General features: G+C 36.1%; 1 protein-coding gene and 2 pseudogenes across 1 annotated transcript; 2 read left to right on the top strand and 1 right to left on the bottom strand.

Moving 5' to 3' along the window:
- Positions 1–2,209: 2,209 nt before the first annotated feature.
- LOC137726685 (pentatricopeptide repeat-containing protein At1g09900-like) lies at positions 2,210–7,290 on the bottom strand (annotated as a pseudogene).
- Positions 7,291–8,368: 1,078 nt separating this feature from the next.
- LOC137723452 (putative hydrolase C777.06c) lies at positions 8,369–10,752 on the top strand (annotated as a pseudogene).
- Positions 10,753–13,343: 2,591 nt separating this feature from the next.
- LOC137721679 (uncharacterized) lies at positions 13,344–15,013 on the top strand. Its single transcript, XM_068460707.1, has 3 exons — positions 13,344–13,694; positions 13,789–13,854; positions 14,433–15,013. Exons 1-3 carry the CDS (start codon positions 13,521–13,523, stop codon positions 14,949–14,951), a joined length of 759 nt encoding a protein of 252 aa, XP_068316808.1. The 5' UTR covers positions 13,344–13,520; the 3' UTR covers positions 14,952–15,013.
- Positions 15,014–22,266: the final 7,253 nt, after the last annotated feature.

Genomic DNA, 22,266 nt, shown 5'->3' on the forward strand with positions numbered 1-22,266 from the left:
ATTTTATTTAATGCATACGTATCATTGATATTATTAATATCGTTGACAATTCATACTGCAAACTTACAGTTATCAATCGGTAATTGATATGATCGCAGGCATCTCATAATTTGATACGCGTTCACAATTTGTCTGTTTAGCATTATAATTGATGACACCGAAAAATCTATTTTCTCGTTTACCATCTAAAAAAATATAGGTGTATGATTTTCATGCTGTGTTGGGGAAGTAGGAGGCACTTAGTTACCTTAAATGCTACAGAATTACGCAATTAGGAACAAGTTAACTATGTTGTAAGTTGTAACCTCTTGTGATTACACTAGATTAACATAATGCATAATGATAACCAAGAAAACCAGACAAATCCAAAAAAGAGCGACCACAAACTAACAGGACTTCTTGCTTTGTGAGGATCCCGAAGGGGTGGAGGGAAGTAACCGGAAAGATACATCTATCATACTCAGCCTTACCTTTACTTTACAAATAAGTTGTTTCTATTGCTCAAATCCGTAACTTTTCGACCACAAAGAACAATCTTTCCAATCTGCATAAAAAATGTTTGTCTGAACATTTCAAATATATTTATATAGTTTTAATTTCTCAGTAAGGAAAGAAATTATTATGTAGCTCATGATTCTTGCTGCATACGGTAACATATGGTATGGTAGGATACTAATTTAGCTGTGTACTGACAAAGTGTAAGGAGGGCAGGTGAGGGAAAGGATGGTTGATAGCTCCAAAGGGGACACTAGCATGCCACAACTTGATTGATGTATGAAAAGCTTTATGCCTCTACCTCTCTCTACTTTACAGTTTTTACAACACCAGTAGTGAGATTAATCATGGCCCACGGGTAATGATTTTTACTCCCGTTTTCTTTTTATGCGTTCTTCATTTTTTTTCTTTCGATTTCTTAATTCTTATTTAGTTTATTCAGTTTAAAGACTAAAGATACTAAAAAGAATGCATGAGGAGAAAAAATAACTTATATAAGTACATAAATTAGACAACTCTTACACTCAATTAGAGAAGGAAAAAAACTCTACAAACTATCGGTTCTTACAAATTCGGTTTCTTGATTCTTATTTAGCTTATGTGGTTCAGAGACTAAAAAAATATGAAAGTAGTGCATCAGGAGAAAGGTAACTTATAATTAAGGAAATTTTACAACTCTAGCACTCAATTGGAGAAAGAAAAAAAACTCCACAATATCCACTTATACGCTCTTGCTAATTCTTAACTAAGAAATTTTTTTGGTGCTCTTCCCCAATCACAAAATCAGTTGGATTTTATTTTTAAAAAAATACTGTGTTTCGCCTTCTGCACTCAAGTTTGAATATTTTTACTGATAATTTAGATAAATTTAATATATCTATGTTAGAAAAATAAAATAATGAACATAAATAAATTAATATTTCGTGATCACAAACTCAAAAGAATACTCCACCTTACTCAAACCACGGACTTTGTCTGCTGTTTTTGTGATGTGGTCCTGGACATATCCCAGAGACAAAGGGTTATGGAGCTGCCATACGGCAGTTGATGTATGGTGGGGTTAGGCAACATGCCCTGATGAGATGGCAGCGAAAAAGGAAACAAATTGGTTATTTGGTTAGCATCTTTGAATGCAGAGGAACTTGCCTGCAACGAAGATATATACCCTTTTTTGTGTCGTCTCGTCAGAAGGGAGAAGACATGTAAATGGTATATTCCGTCTCACGAGGTACAATCATCTCAGTAACTTGAAGAAGTGATTGATGGCAGCCAGAAAGGAAACAAATTGGTTTTTTAGTATCTCTTAATGCAGTGGAACTTGCCTGCAACAGAGATGTATACCTCTCTGTGTGTCATCTCGCGAGGAGCGAGAAGACACATAAACGGGTATATCCCATATGGCGAGGTACAATCATCTGAGGTCCTTTGAATGGCCACCTTCAATCCATTTTAATATTGGAGATACAATAATGTGCCCCTTAATTGTCCCAGTGCTCATTGTAAACAACTGGCTATGTTGCTCAAATCAACTGGATCACGCGTATGCTCGTCAATCTTGCTATGAAAATTCTACAATGCACCGGTGTACTGTAGGAGTTATCTTGAAGTCCCGACAAATATGAAATGTCATAAGTAACTTCATCAATCCAAGAGAAACATCTTGAGAAAAAGGAAGAAGACGACAAAGAAGCGAAGCTAGTGTTACGTTGGAAAAATGGAAAAAAAAACAAAAGCTATGCTCTGATTAATTTCATGCAATATGCACGGAACATATGGACTTTTTGTAGCAGTATATTCAAACTTGTTCCCCAATGCAAGCAGTATTCAAGGGACGATATACAGTAAAGACCAGAAAGGTTTCACAGCAGAATCCAAAAAACAGGCATACTTCCAAGACGAAAGGGCTCACTCAGTCTTAGATATTTTACATGGCAGGAGTCGACGTCGGCAGAAACTAGACGCCAAGCAAGTGTTTAAGTTCCACATGTTTCATCAGGTGCCTCAAATAATGCACTAATCAACACAGTAATGCTACAGAAATTTAGCAACATACACCAGGGGTAAACAAAGATTGCTCACAGAGATGAATGAGATACTAAAGCTGTTTATGCATTGCAACAGTAGAATCTTTGGCTGCAAATGGGTTCTCCCCAATGAAGGAGACATTTTAGAAGGCTCCATACGGTGGCTTTAAACACAAAGACACCCCTTTTATCTCTTCAAATAATGCAAAAGTGAAGCCCCACAACAAAGTAGCACTGAATGTCGATAAGCATTTGATGGGTCACAGGAAAGAACAAACCATATTTTTGTTGCAACGGGGAAGCCCTTTTGCTTGATTGAGACAGGAAAAGCAACGGATCCCTCTTCAAAATTAAGTCACGTAACGCTGAATCTCTGGTAATCAGCTCTTACGAGTGCACCATTGAAAGAAATTGTGGCTCCATTTCCTGTGGAATCTCATATTCCATGCACTGGAAAAAGATCTGCATCAACTTTTAACTGCATAAGTTTCCTTTATTTCCAAACCGCTTAGCGAGAGGAACTGCAGTACTCAAAACATTGAAGTCCATACATTTTGGCTCTCATCTGACCAATAATGGAGGAGACAAAATCAAAAGTTGTCACATGGATTGCGTCTGGAAGAGGCATTCCCCAAGGGATACTTCCTAAGCAGTCACCAGCAAAACCATGCTTTTATTTCCTTTTTCCTTCCGCTTTTTCATTATTATTTTTTTGCGCTAATTGATAATAATTCAAGCGACTAGGCCTACACCTGTCAAACTTGTAGTTTCTATTTGCTAGGTGCTCGAAGTTGTTCAAAGTAGATTAAACACTCATATGAAGCCATTCACCAAAAGCTCACAAAAGCACGACTCTGAAAGCAAACCTCTGACCTCTGTACGAAGGCACAGCTGGTGTGAAATAAATCCTTGTATGAAACCATTAACCGAAAGCTCACAAAAGCATGTCTGAAAGCAAACCTCTAAGCTCTGTACGAAGGCACAGCTGGTTCTGTCAAGCATGCACCCTCAAAGCAGTACCAAGGTCTTGGAATCAACAGTCAGGCTCAATGAAGTGTAGACATCCTCATCCTGATGCCTTTGAAACAGAGGTCTGCAAGAAAAAAGGAATTGCATACTTGATGTTAATGAAAGAACTAACGAGTTCTAAAGCCACTATAAATACCTAGCTGCAGGAAATTCAGAACCACCGATCAGCTGCAGCAAGCAGATTAAATAATGACTAGAAATGACAGTATTAAAGGAACAATAGCCAGGATTAGTTCTTGGCATTTCAAATGGCACAAGGAATTAATTACAGATTAAAAACTCTAATACGAGCCGAATCTCTGACTCACTGCAGCTGATCACACCCTTTTTAACATGCATTATGTCAGCTTCCTTCATTCTGAATACAAGAAGGGAAAACAAAACATTTGTGGTAAAGTATGAATTTTGTGTAATAATAGCCAACTCAAAGTGTAGAAACCACATATTCTAGTTACTTGGCTGGGCTACATTGTCAAAATGCTATACTATATACCGTAAAACATGTCAAGAGATCTATATTACATAGAGGCTCTATGGTTAGTAAATACAGCTCTCATGACTAGTTCACCGGGGTCAAGTAAACGGCTTCCCTATCCAAGGCCAGATTCTTTATTTCATATTTGCCAACATCTCTGTTGGTTTTTATTCTGTAAAGAGACCATTTTGGGTCCAACGGATCGACTACTCAAAAGGCGTTACAACTATCCTTTCCTTAAACCCCAATCCACATTCTATCATGTGTATAAAAATAATAGTACTTAAGAGGAAATTTTATAGAAGCCAAATAAATTTTGCTAGGCCAATGTCCATCTAAACAATTTTCAAATGAAGATAAGTGTTCCCTGCTCGTCTGCAACCGAATATAAGTAAAACTGATAGTATACACAAAGAAGACAGTATATGTATCAAAACAAACCTATCACATGTACATTTCATGAATCTACTTTATAAGTTCACTTTATCCAAATAGAGAAGAACACTAGGAAAATGCGGAGACAAAATACGATTGAGAAATCAATAAAGAAAAGAAGGCCTTACCATATTAAAGCCCTTCAAGACAGAATATTAGCAGCAGATGATGCTGTATGGATAGAAACGATACTTTTTGCAGTCTGATCTCAGAACAGTTCTCATTAGCTTTGCAAATGTTCCTGATGTTGGTTTGATATGCATCCACGCTCAACAAAACGTAACATTAGGTTGTCAGCCTCTTTGGAGTTTCCGTCTAACATCATTCTCTTGGTCACCTTCTCACATAACTTTAAATCAGGAATAAGGTTCCGATTGAACATTCAACAAGCCACTTTATATGCTGACAGAGGATTCCCTTTTCTCAAATAACCATCCATAAGAGAATGGCATGTCTTGGCATCAACTCTTGAAGCCGTTCTCAACACCTTACCCACCAGTTTATCAGCCTCCTCAAGGTTCCTAAAACTACAAAGCTTCTCAATCACTTGATTATATGCTGTTTTGCAATTTTGCCTTAAGAACATCTTCTCCAATAATTGCAATAACTCGTCCACCCTACGCATTTGACAATACCAGTGGATGATTGTCCTGTATGTTACTGGAGTCGGATCCAACCCTTTACTCAGCATCTTCTTCATAAGTTCGGTTGCCTCTTGTATTCGACCATTCTTTCCCAACACATTGATCACTGTTGTATAAGTGACCGTGTCTGGGTGTTTGTTGCTGAGATACATGTCATCAAGCAATGACAAAGCAGTGTCCAAGTCATCCTTTTGACAATATCCATGAATCACAGTTGTAAAATTTACAACCTTAACAGCACATCCCTTGCTTAGACATTCCTCCATGAAACGTTTAGCCCCATTTATCTTCCCTTCTCGGCAGAGAGACTGAATTAGTAAATTAATTTCAACTGGGTTAGGGAAAAAACCCTTATTAACCATCTCTCTGATGATATCACAGGCCTCAACCAATTTCCCTTGCCTCCGGAGACCATGCATCACAACACTATAAGTGATGGCATTCGGAGTCCACCATTCTTCCTTGCTCTTGCTCATCATCTCTCTTGCCTCTAATGAGTTCTGACTACAACAAAGCCCATTTAATAGGGCTGTATAAGAGACGGTATTTGGCCTGCAACCATGCTTGTACATGTGTTGAAGCATCTTTTTAGCTTGATCCACCTTCCCCAGTCGGCAATACCAATCAAGAACAGCAGTGTATGTTACAACATCCGGAGTGCAACCTTTTTAGAACATTTCATTCACAATTTCTTTTGCCTTGTCAATCCCGTCCTTACAGAATGAATGAACTATTGCACTATACCCAACCTTATCAAACCGATATCCCCTCTCTTCAGCTTCCCTTAAAAACTCAAGAGCCTCGTCTCCATAACCATGCTTAGAAAGCATACGGACAAGATTATTATAAGTGACCTGGTCTGGTAACAATTCACCGTCCTTGATCATTTTCTCCATCAAATCCCTCACTTCTTTGACCCTCTTCTCCTTACAAAGGAGAACCCATCACAGCATAGTAACTAACTTTATACGGTGCGTAACGACTTTTCGGCATTTCATCAATCAGCTCCAATGCATCCACAACACGATGCACATCACAATACCCCTTTGTCAAGCAATTATAAGTGACAACGTTTGGTGTAATCCCAATAAGTTGCATCCTTTCCAACACTCTCAAAGCCTTCTCCAACTTATTCCCCATCACCAAAACACGAATCGCAGTGTTGGACATTGACACATCAAGCTCAACCCCGGCTTTCTGCATCAACGTCAACACACGCAATGCATGCCTCAGCTTGCCCGCCCTGCTATACGACACCATCACATAACCAAAAGCCTCAGGGCTACGCTCATTTCCCCAGCGTGCCATGAGCGAGAGAACCCTCTTAGCACCTTGACACAACTTAGTCTTGCTAAGCACCTCAAGCATTGCATAGTACACAACCACTGCCTATCAGCCCAATAGAAAAACTTCAAAGCAGCTCTCTCATCACTCCGAGACTTCAACAGGGCGCAAACTTGCCTCGGCTTCAAGCTTCTTAACAAGTTCTTTAATTCCCCTTCAAGCTTAGGGTTCCAACCTGACCTAAACTCAATCAACCTACAAACCTCTCTCACCAATGGGTGCCTAATTCATCTCCTTCAACACTCCCAAAGTTTTCGCCTTTCTCGTGAACCCGACTCGACGAATCCAACACCGTTAAATCCCCATCATCACTCTGATCACTACCCTCTTCTTCTCCACCACCAGACCTTTCACTGTCATAAAAAATACCAAACTTTTTGCTGTCATCACTCTCACAATCACTCTTCCTACCTCCCAAGAAACTCAAATACCCCAAAATTTCAGAACCCATTTTCCTTTCTCTATCATACCCATTATTCGAATCATCAAAACCATCATCGTCAAAAGAACGAGCTTTGAATTCAGAGCTTAAATCAGAACCTGGGTTGGAGTTTCTTGAGGAAAACGATGAGAAAAATGTAGCGAGCTCGGAAGAGGTTAATGGGTGCACAGAAGAATGGCTGGTGGGCTCACAGGCAAGTGCTTTCCCGGTGGAATTATGAGGTCCGACGAGAGTTCCAACAGTTCTAACGCAACGGCCACGACTACAGAGCATTGCAGTTGCTGCAGAAGCACTGAAATGTGAAGAAAATATGAACGGAAACAATCTGAGACGAAAGATTTGGTCACTGAAAGCCTGAATGCGACTAGAAAATGGTGTTTCATTTGGGTGTTTTTGTTAACTGAAGGAGATGGGACGAAGAAAAGTGAAAACGGCGGGACGGCAGAGACGACGGCGTATTGATATTGGGTAATATTCTCAACCCAGGCCCGTCTGCAACAACATCCGTATTGTTTTGAGCCCACTAATCTCAACCTACACCACGTTATTTGTGATTTTTGTTGCAGTATTTAAGATTAAAATCTCTTAATCTCCTTCAATAATAATAATTATCGAACCCACCATCATAAAAATTGAATATAAAAGCTCTCGCTCATACTAAAACTAAATAAAAACGACGGCTAGTGGTCCAATAGAATTGCAGTAGAATTTTAAGTTAGATTTGCTCTCCGATCATGAGTTCGAGACGCAAAGCCCACAAAAACATGTGTGACTTTCTAGTTGAAAGAATTAAAAAGAGCCGGGTCATTTGACTGTGGCCAGATGAGAATTAGTCTTACCCTTCAGAGCGCCGAATACCTTATGTTTTGGCAAAAAATTAAATTAAACTAGCATTTGGGCATACACAAAGTGTGAGAACTTTTTTTATTTTTGTTTTTGAAATACAAGGAGAGAGAGGAAGAAAGTGATAGAGAATGTGGGGGTGGGAAGTTTATTTATTTATTTATTTAGAGATATGTTAAGATTAGATATAAATGAGGTTTTGAAAAAAAAATAGTAAAATTTGGTTGTGTGAAATTACATTTCTGTCCCATATATCATATTCATGTTCTGTTTTAATTAGATGGTTAAACTGAAAATTTTATAGGATTTTGATTAACCATAAGTGTTTTATTAATTAGTAGAGATTAGTAGAGATAACACTAAACCTTACTACTGAGAAATTAATTATTCCAGTCATATTTTTCTAACAACCTAGGAACCAATAGATTCCGGCCACGTAGACAAATGCCCAACCGACAAAACCGCCAACATTTCCCGGGCCTTGTCGTCTCCAAATATTTCCATTCTTTTCTTCATTCTCTTCTACACTACGTCTCTCGCTCTCCCTCCCTCCCTCCCTCCCTCCCTCCCTCTCTCTCTCTCTCTCTCTCTCTCTCTCTCTCTCTCTCTCAAAGACTGAAACCCTTAGGAGACCCCAATGGCGGCCGAGAACCACCACGGCGGTCGATCGGGGCTGGTCTTCCTCGGCACCGGGCGCTCGAGCGCCGTCCCCAACGCAATGTGCCTGATCCAGCCCTCCGATCCTTGCCACGTCTGCGCTCAGGCGCTCTCCATCCCCCCGGACTAAAACCCTAATAACCGGTAAAATTGAGCCTTAGATCTTCCATTATCTGCTTGTTTGTTTCCCGAGAAAGTGAAGGAAAGTGGGTGGAAAATCAGCATTTGAGTGATTTGTGTGTTGCAGGTGCAATACGTCGCCTGCAGAGCTATTCTTCGTCAACTGCAGATTATTTTGACTCATGAACATGCTGATGCAGTTCTTGGTCTGGATGATATACGTGCCGTTCAACCATTTAGACCACAAATGACATTGATCCTACTCCCATCTACCTAAGTCATTATGCCATGGAGAGTTACTATATTTTGGGTTGAAGTTGGATACTGTTCTGTTAATTGTTAAATCGTTTGGTCCAAAAGCAAAGTGTGTTTGCTTTTTTGCGTTATCTGGATACTGTTTCAATTAGTGCAATACTTGTGACCGTATGATTCTGACGTGCTCTTGGTATTTTGTTGCTCCATCTCATTTGATAGAAATAAATCCTTAGTCTGCTTACATTATAGACTTAAAACCTAGGATTTGCATAAGTAAAAATGTAACTCTGGATGTCATTGGTGAGGAAATAGTTAAATGAAATTACTCTAGGCATTATATCTGATATTTGTGTCTTTCAGTTTATGTATAATGCAACTTGTTGTGCCTGCTGTGCCTTTGAATAGCATTGCAGTGAAATTTCCTTACTTGGTTAAGAAAAAACTTGCTGAAGGACAAGAAGTGAGACGGGTAGCACAACTTGACTGGAGGATAATTGAGGAGAGTATTGAAACACCGTTTCTTGCGTCAGGCCTACAATTTGTTCCTTTGCCGGTTACGCTCATCAAACCTTTCTTAGTCTGTTTGTCATGATACGAATATCCTATTCCTTGTAATTCTTCCGAGTTTCTTACTGCTATTCCTCATATGTAGGTAATGCATGGGGAAGATGTAGAATAGCTTATATATCTGATGTTTCACGCTTTCCTGCAAGCACAGAACATGGTGAGCCTAGGTCCTTGTACTTTATGGATATTTCCTATACTTTCAGTGCATTTTGTGAACATCTTAGAGTGTTATTTCTGTTTACTTAGTTAGGAATTTTATAGGTAGAAATAATTTCCCAAATGATGGGGCTCAATTGTGATTAGCTTTGTTAGATTATTTGATGATGAGATTTTTGAGATTGCCTTCTTAGAACACCTTCCTATTAGCTGAGTTGGTTTTGACCGTTGCACTCTTGAATTCACCACCAAAGCACTGGGAAGACCCTTTGCAGAGGAGATTATACTCTCTGACATTTTATCATTTCCATTTAGATTATACTTTGTCAATGAAATTGGAAACTTATGCAGTGGGAAGGATGACCGTCTGTCACCTTTTATAAGAAATTTTGTTTTTTTAGGTGAATCTGTTTGGAGATTGTTCCTTATGGAGAAGCATTGTGTAGAAACTTTCTTATCTTGTAGTAGGAAAAATCAGTTCTTGGCATAAAACGCCTTCTCAAGACATCTCATCGTTTGAACATGCCACCTTACTGGTTTCATCGTTGTTTTTGTCCCTTGTAAATTTGTAATTCTTGATCTTCCGTGTCATTTACAAAGCATTCTCTGCGTCTCTTGGATCTTCTTACCTTGTGTTTGAATATTGCAGTTATTTCAAAAGATGGAGCTGGACAGTTGGATCTTCTTATCTTGGACACACTATACAGGGTCAGCAGAAAGTCTGTTCGCTCATCTTGTGTTTCCTGTTATTATTAAGGCATATTCTTCATTATCTGCTTTTCCTTTTGTTTCATCGCAGACCGGATCCCATAATGTTCACCTTTGCCTCCCACAGGTTGGTTTTATACACAAAAAAATATGTGCATTTCTTATAGCGAAATGTTCATGGCAACGAACTATAATGTTTTGCAGACTCTTCGAAGAGGATTTGTCCAAAAAAAGCCCTTTTAATTGGAATGGCTCATCAGTTTGATTACCACGTAGACAATAAGTTTCTTATGGAATGGTCTGAGAGGTAAGAATTTTGATCGCATTCCTTTATTAAATTGGATAACAGTCCCAGTGTTCTGTGGCATTAATCTTCTAGCCTTAGAGTTAAGACTAAATTGAGCTATGGTACTACTTTTGTAATTCACTTTCTGCACAGGTAAGAAATATCGTTACTTAAAGAAACTTATGCTTTCAACTTTTCTGTTGTTTTCAAATAGGGAAGGGATTCAAGTGCAGCTTGCGCATGATGGTTTGAGAGTGTCCATAGACCTATGATAAGGTGTGAGCGCAATCTTTTAACTCTTTTGTTTAGCCGGGGAATTTGTGAATTTGTGAATCTTCGAGTCTACAAGTGAGTTGAAATGAGAGAACACAGGATAGTGGGATTCAAACTGAACAGCGTAAAAATCTTTTGAACTAATGGATTAATAGAATTGGAAGATACACAAAAACGCTCATTCTTTGTTATGTTTTAGGTGCAGATTAATGTTGTTGTGTGTTAAAATGAATACACCATACACAGTTTTCATCCCCATGTTGATGGGAGGAAAGCAGATGCATGTGATATTCTTGAAGTCCATATTTGTTGATTGTATCAACCGGTGTCTCTGAAGAGGTAAAACAATCTTACAAGGATTTTAGGACACTTTACTTCGACGGAAGATGGAAAATTTACGCTCACCAAATTTGTATTTTTACGTTAAAACAGTGTGATGTTAGAGCATATCTTATATAATTGAATAACAAACCTAGCTACTACTGGGTGCTAGCATGTAATAATTCAAGTCACTTCCGCATTGTTATGCGTTTTAACTTTCTCGCATGACAACGTGTAATTGACATGAAATCCGTTGTATGAAAGTCTTCTCGTTTGGTTTAGGTTTTCAAACTCGAGCCAAATGATTTATTTTCAATGCCATTGGTTGGAAAGGGATCATCTCCGGATCCCTTCCACTAAATCCTACCAATCAACAAATTTGGGCTCTTGAAATTTGATCCAACTGCTAAAATTATTATCACTTGTAAAAGGCCTCCTGTTTTTAACCTTTGGATCAAATTTCAAGAGTCTGGATTTGTTGATTGGTAGGATTTGGTGGAAAAGATCCAGAGCTGATCCATTTTCCCATTGGTTTTTAAGAAAACTAATGAAAAATACTTGAAAACTTTAAGTTTTAACGATAAAAATAAAATAAAAAGTAAAATGAATAGTATCGGAATTAACTTTTTAATATAAAAATGTAAGTTTTTATTAAAATAAACAATACCGATAGTTTTTCGTTAAAACTTCCTTGATTTTTCTCAAAGCAGGAGTAGTAGTACCGGAAGCAAGGGCTTTCTGGAATCTGGACCGGTGAGAATTGTCCTTGGCAGGCAATTGACATCTCCTTTTTCTTCTTAATTTACTACGACCTGATTTGGTATTGACTTGATTCTGAAAAAAACTGGTATAAAAAAAAGCTAGGAGCTATTTTTGTGTTTGGTAAACATTCAGCTTCAGCTTTTTTTCACAGTTTTGGGTGAAAAAAGCAAAAAACAAGAAGCTGCAAAACTCAACTTTGAAAAATAGGCTTTTTTTCACATCTGTTTTACATAAAAATTTACCAAACATTATAATACTGTTTTTTTTTTTCAAAAGCACTTTTACAAAAAAGTTTACCAAACACTCTGCTGCTTTATTTCACAACCGCTTATTCTCACATCACAACAAAATTAGTTTTTTTTCAAAGTACAGCAATACCAAACCAACCCTTCGAAGGATTGACGGTGGTTTTGAATCTTGATCATTTCAAATTAAATCTTCTAGTTGACCAGTCAAACCATTGACTGCCAAACTTCTCGAACCAATCAAAATTTTCATTGATGACGGGGGAAGGAGGAATGGAAGGACTACCGGAAGTTATGACAGCCTTAAGATTTTGGGAAAATTTGAAACAGGTTCAATTTTATAGACTACCTTTTAAAATAGGTCTAATTTTTAGTGACTTTTGATTTTTAAAATAGGTCTAATTTTTAATTAATTTGGACCCATTTCAAAAAACCCCTAAGATTTTTCAATATCCCAAAAACAAGTAACAATAACTGTCATAAAATAAAGAGGTTGATTTTTTTTTTAAATAAATGATATCATTTACGTTATACTGGTGGGTTTTAAATTAAATCTCATAATGAAAATTAGTAATAATAAATCGAAACTAAAATTTTTCACTTATAAATAAAGAATAATAGCACTATATTATAATAATAAGTGGTACAATTGTATGGATACCTGAAAAAAAAAAATTAACAATTGATTGGACACTAAAATATCCTGCAACGACGCATTTTGTTAGCCCAATCAAAACGTGCCACTTGTGCTTGAATTGGGTCAAGGAACACGGCATCAGTAGTATATAAAGTTTGTTGAAAGAACATAAGCTCACTAGTTCTTCCAACAACAAGATCCTGGAATTTGTTGACCCACCAATACCAAATTACCAATTATTTTCTCAATAATATTATTAATATAAACAAGATCTTACGCATGTCTTTTTATTAACGGTGGTGATCGAACTACATTTAATTACAAAAAGGATTTATTATATATATATATATATATATAAATATGTGACATATCTTTTATCTTATTTTGTATGTTAGAGACCACAAAATTTCAATTTGTACAATCATCTAGAAATAGTCAAAGCATGCACAAGACCAACAACTGCATGTTTGCTATATACTTCCAAATTCCAAATTCCAAGTCTTTTTTTATTTTTTATTTTTATTTTATTGTTATTATTTACTGATAGCCATCCTCATCTCCGTTTCAAAACAAGCCAAAGAAGACCAAACACAGACTGCGATGCCCCGTTGATCAAGTTTCATATCTCTTCCAAGCTTTCCAACCACCTCCATATTTTTATTTTATTGTTAACACCACATTTTCTCACACTTTCTCGGCGAGCTTTCTACTTTCTAGTCGCCTCTTAGCTTTCTGCTTTTCCTCGCAAACCAAACAGAAAATAAGCTTACAGAGAAAAAGAAAAAAAAGAGAGAGATTAGAAATGGCATGCTTTGTGCCTTTCAACAGTAAAAATTTAGACATAAGCATCCTTGTGTTCAGACCAACAATTGTGTTGGTCGATGACCTTCTTAATGCTCTCAAGCAATTCTCTTTGTGCACCGAGTCTCTTGGTTGTGTTCAAAGTTCCATCTTGCAGAGCATCCATGGAAATATGGTACGTATATATTTTAAATATAAAATACTTGCTTATATTTATAGCGATAATTCGATCTTAATTAATCGGGTTGTTCTTTCTCCTTGATCATCAGTTCATATGGTTTGGAGCGTGGCTGAAGAGATCATGTGAAAACAAAGATTCATTGACAGCAAGGCTTGTAAGTCTAATTCCTGTTAATTATTCACTTCTTGCTCCTATATATTCTCTCCTTTCTTTTCTTTTTATTTTCATTTTATTCCTTATCTCATCGAAACAGAAATTAAGCTCTCTTTTTTTGTCAATAGCTAGGAGGTTTTAAGGGGGTGGGGGAGTCTTGAATCCGGATGAGGAGGGCCACAACGGTGCTTGATTTCCACTATATGGCACAAGCCTCCTCCAGAAATTAAGCTCCTTCCCTTGAACTAAACTTTCTAAACCTCCATATTTTTCGAAACAAAGATTACAATAATTGATATGTACTTTCTTAGCTCACAAAGACTGTTCCTTTGTGACTGAAAAGTTAAAGGTTCGAGTCGTAGAAACAATCTTTTTGCAAAGTAAGGATAAAACTGCTTACAATCCGTAATCCTGACAAAGCACGGAGTCTTGTTAGCATGCGGTCACCTTTGTATATAAATGATGTGTCAAGTACTGAACCTGAGGTTAAAACTACCAATGCTTTATCAAAAAATAAATAAAAAAATTTACAGATCCAATTGCAGAACCCTTTATTGGAGGTTTAATGTTCCCATGCAGCTCTCAATGTTAGCGAATATATCAAACATGGCTATCTTAGTCGATCACTCATTCTTCGACGCGTATGCTGGAGAATCGAGAGACGGTTCTTCTGCAGCGAAATTTCGAAGAGGTGACACGGTATCACTGAGCACTGCCCTCATCAACGGTGGTGACATAAACAACGTCTCTTACGCATGCTTAGCGTTGTTCAAGTCCGGTTTTCAAAGGATGCAAGGCGCGACAGCCGGTGTTTGTTTGAAATGCCAAACGGGGCAAAGAACTGCTTCTCTCTTCGTGTGGAAGTCTCTGCAATATTGCTACTCATGGATTCTAAATTCCGACCAAAGAAAAGCATTGTCGCCCTATCTCGAAAGCGTCTCGATTGAGATTAAGTACGACATTTTTCGAGTAGTCTATGTCAGCGGCGACAGTGATATCGACTTGCAGGTCTTATATCCTCGTCATCAGATGTTAGAACAAGCTGGAGGCGAAAGCAAAGAAGAAGGGCAGCTCATGCAAAGTACTTCCATAATTTAATTACGACTGAACTGAATTAATTTATCGTGAGTGTATTATCTGGGCATCGATCATATCCTTTTCTTTTTCTTTTTTTTTTTCTTTTTTTTTTTTTTTTTTTGTAAATCTACATATTTATATATAAATAATATATATACACGATTGTTACGAACCCTTTTCTCTTTCACTTGCAAGGCAAGCAATACATATATTGAAGATGGATACCATAACTAATTTTCACAAGCACGAGCTTATTAACACAGCTATGCTATCTGGAAGAACAATATTTGGCTTCTTAATGCTCTCGCTCTTAGGTTAGCTCAAGTGGTGAGGAAAAGGTGGGGACAATGAGTTAAGATTATGGTAAGTATAGCGTTTGATTCATTCCAATGTAATAAAGAAAAATTTTCAGCTTCTTACATGTAATTACGTGTCATCGATCATACTACAAGCATAGTACAATTTTCACATATTTGAAGAGATCATACTACAAGCATAGTACAATTTTCACATATTTGAAGAGTCATTTGACATCAATGTGAAAACTGTTTAATTAGGGACCCAATTAAAAGGCCTAGCCTGCCAATTTAAAGGTAGTAACAAGTCTGGTTTGGATCTGGTATGCATATTACATTGTGTTAAATCTGCATTTGATGCTCTTAGCTGGGATAGTCAAAACTACCAAGCTAGTTCGTGACTTTTCAATCAGTTTAGGACCCTACTGGCAAATCTCTTGAAGCATGATCAAACTAACAACTTGTCAAACTTTCCAAGGCAAATCACCTTTATTAGGTATCATGTCCCTTGCTTTCTCTATCCATCTTCAAGAAGCTAATGCGTGCAATGAACTGCAAAGGCCCCCAGTGCATGGTTATAAACTTAGAAAAGAAAAGCACCTTTTTTCTTTTCCATCTTCAACGAGAACCACATCCAACTTTACGATCAAAATAATAATTGCTTTGAAATGCTTATGCTCGTAAGCACAACTAGAAGTACTTTTAATATAAACATGTTAAGTTTTTCTATTAAAAATTTAAATGTTTCATGAAAGAGTATACTTGAAGGTGGAAGCATTTGGCAAGTGCTTCTTCAACCAAAAATCACTTCTAATAGCCAAAAACACTTCTAAGACTTTTAAACGCAGATATAAACACTTTCTGCTGTCAGAAAGCTATTTTACTACTTTTAGAAGTAGTCTCAAACGGTTCATTAGTTGCAACTATCAATGACTATAAATAAATTAACGTTAAACCAACCTTATCCTTGTGTCAAGAAAAAAGGGATCGAATTAGAATTAGATTAATCAAACAAAGTGCTTTTTTTTTTGTACAGAAATATTAGGCAAGATTAGCTATTCGTCGATAATTATGTGCGAGGCATCAAACCTCATCCAAAGAAAAAAGGATTGTTGCACCCAGAAGCCCGTCCCCTAAACAAAGTGCTTTACATATCAAAACAAAAACATTCCCCTACAACGTGGAGAAAAAAGTGGCAATTACATAGGGACCAAAATATAATAAAGCAAAGGGGTCATTGTGCCTTTTGATTCAAATAGGGTCAAAACAAACATAGTATTCTCTGCTACAACAGGTCCAACACACTCCCTCGCTAGTTTGTTCTTTTTACTATTAAATCATTCATACCGCAATATGTGCAACTATTGATGCCCTTATTTTCTATGGACTCCCATGTCTTGTGTGTGGGTGCTTATTATGTCTTTGCCCTGGTCTTTTAAGTTCTACAACAAAAAGTTGGAAAGAAGTTTGAATTATGACTAAAGGAAACCTACTACTCGGGTCTTTTGCCTTTCATATGGTTTATTTTTCTAGCCCAAAGTTAAAAAAGAGAAATGCAAATTAAGGAGATTTTAAAAAATGAAACTTTTTAGATTCTTTGGCCTCTGCTACCATATTGAAACATAATATTTTATAATATTGCCACAATAATTAACTTTAAACTGTGAAGTGTGAAATAATTTGTGATTAGTCTCACTGTTAAGAGAGTCTAATTAGCATTTCTCTTTTAACTTTGAGCTATTATCCATATTTCATAAGAAAAACTAATGAAAATGACTTGAAAACTTTGAGTTTTAATGATAATGACAAAATAAAGGGTAAAGGGAATAGTACTATGATTGACTTTTTAGTGTAAAAATATGATTTTTCGTTAAAATGAACACTACCGTAAGTTTTTTGTTAAAACTCCCTATTTCATATTCTAAATATAGGCAAAAGACCCGAGTACTAGCAGTGGTAGTCAATTTTTATATTACATCCCAGTTTCCTTCAGCCACCTAATTCAAACTCTTTTTCCAACTTTTTGTTGTAGAACTTGTAGGCCAGGCCGAAGACCTAAGAACCCCCACACACGACACAGGAGTCCATAGAAAAAGCTTTAGGGGGCGTTTGTTGCGCCGGACTATCTCGGACTGGATTAGCTTCAAAGACTAAGCTGGACTGGCTTAGACTAGACTAAACTGGACTAACTTAGTGAAGCGTTTGGTGCAGTATTGGACTAAGAAGCTGGATAATAATAAATTCTAATATTATATTATTTAATATATAAATTATTAATATTTTATTATGATCTTATCTTTTTCTCTATCTTTTCCTACCATTTCCATCCCACTCTTTTCCTCTTCTCTCATTGTCCCACCCTCTCCCTCTTTTTTTCCTCTTAGACCCCTCAATTCATGTTTCTTTCTCATTCCTGGTCAAACTCCTTATTGATTCTAGTCTCTATTTCTCTGTCCTCCCTCCCTCTCTAGCTATGCATTGTTCGAACGGAACCTCACGGCTTCAATTTTCCCGATGTGTTTTCTGGCCAACCCTCGTTAAATTGGATGAAGTTAGCACTGCCAAAAAATTCATCACCATCCCTGGACCGAGATCTTAGCTTTGAATGCTCGAATCTGTCATGGATTTGAAGAAGCCCAAACAGGCCGAGACTTCCAGGCCATTTTCCGGCCACATTCGACCACATTTTAGCCTCAATTCAGGTAAAATTGTAATCTTGTCACTCCCAGCTTCAATTTGGTATATTTTATATGAAAGTTGGTTGTGAAATGGATCTGAAAGAGAGTCGGAAAGTTAATGATTGATCTAGGTGATCGGAGATGACGAGGAGTCTGTTGGGAGTGGTCGTTGAGCATGACGAAGATGAGAAAGAGAGGATAGTCTTAGCTAGTCCCATGGTTATTGGGGGGTCTCGCTAAGACCTCTTAGTGAAGGGTTTTGTCCATGCTAGTCCCCTTTAGTCTCATTAATGTTAGTCCCAGCATGGAACAAACACAGTATTGGACTAACAGCTAGTCCAGTCCAGTCCAGTCCAACTTAGTGAGGGCAAACAAACGCCCCCTTAGGTTATTAGGGGAAAGACCTAATAACCACGCACACGCTTACCATTTTGTGTGCTTAATTATGGTTACCAGAATTAAACTCCCCAAAAATATACCACGATAAAAAATCACGAGCATAAAAATTACAGCATCGTCGGACGATAAAAGGTGCCGACAAGAGGGGGTGATAGCAAGTTGTCTTGCCTGACCCTCGTCGGAGTTTTAATATGGACGGTTGGCTTGTCCACAATATTGAATAACAAATTGCAGTGATGCAATCAAGTATCCTTTGCTAGCTTGAAAGGTTCAGCCTTTCCCTAACCCTTCTTAGCTACACCCGCTTCATATTCCTCTCTAGCTAGCTCTCTGTCAAAGACATACTCAAGGCCCGATCAAACAAAATGATATACGCTCGTTTCTGCATGTACAAAGATATACAAGGAGATAGATAGAAAAGGAAGCGGTAAGAAATGGCGAAATGCACGCAAATTTTTCAAATTTGAATTGAATATCGCTTGAATAAAAAAATAAAAAAAAGTATCTAACTAGTTAGAACTAAACTATATATAATTATTGTAATTCTGCACAATCACATCCAATATGAACATCAAATATTGTTGCTAGTTGGTACAAAATATAACGAAAACAACAATAAAATCATATCCCACTAAATTAAGTCTGCTGTGTAAATCCTAGAACGCCACTGAAGCTCATACAAAATATAAAAAGTGAAAAAAGCTCAAACTTTTCAGTTAAAAACCTATGAAATTTACAATCACAACTAAGAATATCAAACACATGATCTGGGTTTGTAGTTTGATATATGAGCAGAAGAAAGAAGACAAAAACGGTGGGAGCCGACTCATTTTCTGTTGACTTGGCATGTGGAGAATGTGGTCAGAGAAGTAGGCTACTAATTAAGCAACACTTTTATTCTAATCTTTCAAACATATTGTAAATGCCAAGTGTTCATATTCCATCCATGGATGCTTGCATTGGACCAGTTGACAAGGAAAACACAACATGTGAGTAGGGTTACAAGTCACAATCCATGGATCGAGCAAATTGCGAAGAGTAATGCCAATTACAAACTCTGCGTGGAGAATGTTTCTTGCTTCAAAATATTTTCTTGATGAGTTACAATCGTAGGCGTCGGAACCCGTGAATATAAAATAAAGTAAGGGAGGACCCCCTTATTTTGCCTCATGGGACTTTGAGAACTAAATTATTATTATTATTATTATTATTATTATTATTATTTTTTGTTAAGTAAGAAGTGTTAAGGGAGTAAAATTTCACGCAATATGTTTCGTATTCTTTTTTTTTCGCTCATTATATATTTATTCATATTATAAGAGATTGAAAAAAAATATGAAATATCAAGTGTAAGCTTGTTTTAGAGCATGAAGAGAGAAGAAGCGTATAGTGTCAGGAAGTAGAGCCTTATAAGTTAAAAAAAATAAAGAATTAAACATGCGGCATTAACATGTAAGGATAAATACTCTTAATTAGAACTAAAAATCTCAAAATATTTTTCAAAAAATGAAAGCTAATATCATTTAACGAAATATTAAGAGATACTTTAGTGAGGAAGGATTTAGAAAGGATTTAGACCTCTTGAATAACGTATTATATCGAGGGTAATGTTAGGGAAATTAGATTTTTTAAATGAAATTTACAAAAAAAATAATATGATTGTAGATGATTGAATTATTAATTAAGTATCGATTAACGTGCTTATTTATTATTGATGACATATCATTTGATTTATAAATTTAATTTAAAATTTTGATCTCTTTAATATTATCTTTATATCAATAACACAATGCTCCATCATTTCCAAATAACAACGCATCATTGAGTTATTGATTTAAATGTTACGCTTATGAAACAGAAGTAGAAGTAGTTCGCTATTGCTCTTGATTGAAAATTAAAGGAAACTTTAATGAAAAGTTCTTAATATTGTTTATTTTAATGAAAAATTATATTTTTACATTAAAAAATTAATCATTGTACTATATATTTAACATTTTATTTTATCATTTTCGTAAAACTCAAATTCAAAATTTTCAAATATTTTCCGTTAATTTTGCTAAAATTTAATTGAAGAAGTCCAAATTTGTTATAAAGAAATGAAAACAAACCGTTTGTAGTGGCATTAGGTACATAGAAAACAACAACAAAAAGAATAGGGTTTGTGATAGGGTTATAGAATTCTGAACCCTACAAACAACCCCAATGCAATGACCCATCTGATCTAACTGGGGCTGTTCATCGTTCCTCGTCCAAATTATAATAATGGGTCCTGCTTTGGTGCATGTGTTTACCAAAAGTATCTTTTGACACTTTGACTGCTGACCTCACCTCTCACCCTAATTTTCTTATTATTAGCTAATTGCGATGGCGAAAGTAATAATATTATACATTTTAAAAGAAATTTAACATAATTGTGTAGACTAAAAGATGTAATTGATGATAATTGAATATTTAAATGTTAATTAATATGTTTATTTTCTATTAGTAGTTTGATCCTTCTATCATTATCTTTTAATGAGAGTTTAACCTTCTCAGTCGCTCACATTAAATATTTAACCCGACAAACGCGGTCCTTTCTCAAAAAACACATTTCTTTTAATATCCACTATTTTATGCCGCTAATATGGGAAATTTAATTCCAAACAAATTCTCTCTTCGTTTTTCTTCAAAAATCTTATAAAATAAGGAGAAATTTTTTATGAAATACTATTTTTTTTAATTTAAAAAAGGACATATAATAATTTAGGATATAAGTTTGAAAAAACAGTGGCAGAAAGTCTTACATTTCTGTAGAAAATCTTTTGCTAAATATACACATAATCTGAGGAAGGTAGAACAAGAAGCTAAGACTGGCCATCCAATTATGAATTGTACGGATGTAGACACCATGCTGTCACCATCAAGGTTCAAATATAAGGAGAGGGATTTTCACTCCTTGACTTTTTTATCTTATTATCTTTATAAAAAAAATAATATAAGATATTAACGTAATTTAATCGTGATTATTTAAATAAGAAATGAGGAAAAATAAGAAATATTAATAAAGGAGAGAATCCTCCTCTCAAATATAAACCCAAATGTCAATTGTGATTATTAATATATTTTGTCCAAACTCTTAATGACAATAATTAGTTAAGACTAGTGCTAAATAAATCTGAGATTATTCTCACGTATATTCAATCATACATTATATGGTTCACTCATTTTTCTTATTCTTGTTTTATTATGCAGAAATTGTTGGATTACTCGTTCAATCTATGATCAAGCTACGTGATGAAAATTATAGATAAACAGGATTATGCCTCCTAACAAGATCTTTTTTGGATTTTTTTGTGAGGATTTTAGGGATTCGTAAATTGTGTTCATTCTTCATACATCGTGCGGTCAGTTTTTGTCATATACTGTTTGTATTTAATTTTAAATAAAAATATTTAAAATGATTTCTAATCGCATAATATACGATGAACATATATGATTTACGGATTTTCAGAATCCTCACAAATAGGATCCGACGAGAATCCGGATTCATCCCTCCAACTACACGGTTGAGTTTGAGATGAAACGAAATGTAAAAATTTGGAAAAGTGATCTTGCGAAATCCAGTAGTTGTTCAAAACTTCATATAGTGGAATTGCGACTAAAAGAAACTTTCCAAAGTGTGGTGGGGGGCCATGAAGATGTTGAATCAGACAATTAGTCTAAATACGAAGGTGATCATCCATTAAGATAAGCTTGATTGAAGATAATCAAAGATTAGGGGTCACAAATTAGGTGATTAGATTAGATTGGCCAGTAATTTTTATTTTTCACTGTGATTTTCTTAAAGCAGAAGGGTAAAATTCTTTTTATAGTAAATTTTTGTGATTGATTGATTGATTTTTGACCCACATGCACAGTTCAGTTTCTATGCAGAGCAAACTGAAATCCCACTTTTCATCATTGCCACTGTTCGAAACCCCTCTG

Source organism: Pyrus communis, chromosome 2 (assembly GCF_963583255.1).
Source record: "Pyrus communis chromosome 2, drPyrComm1.1, whole genome shotgun sequence".
Lineage (NCBI taxonomy): Eukaryota > Viridiplantae > Streptophyta > Magnoliopsida > Rosales > Rosaceae > Pyrus > Pyrus communis.

What these genes read in the sequence shown, in the direction of transcription:
- LOC137721679 (XM_068460707.1), top strand. Translation starts at nt 13,521, where the DNA reads ATGGCATGCTTTGTGCCTTTCAACAGTAAAAATTTAGACATAAGCATC. An exon ending in AGAGCATCCATGGAAATATG is followed by an intron (nt 13,695 to 13,788) that starts GTACGTATATAT and finishes CTTGATCATCAG; the next exon opens with TTCATATGGTTTGGAGCGTG. An exon ending in ATTCATTGACAGCAAGGCTT is followed by an intron (nt 13,855 to 14,432) that starts GTAAGTCTAATT and finishes GTTCCCATGCAG; the next exon opens with CTCTCAATGTTAGCGAATAT.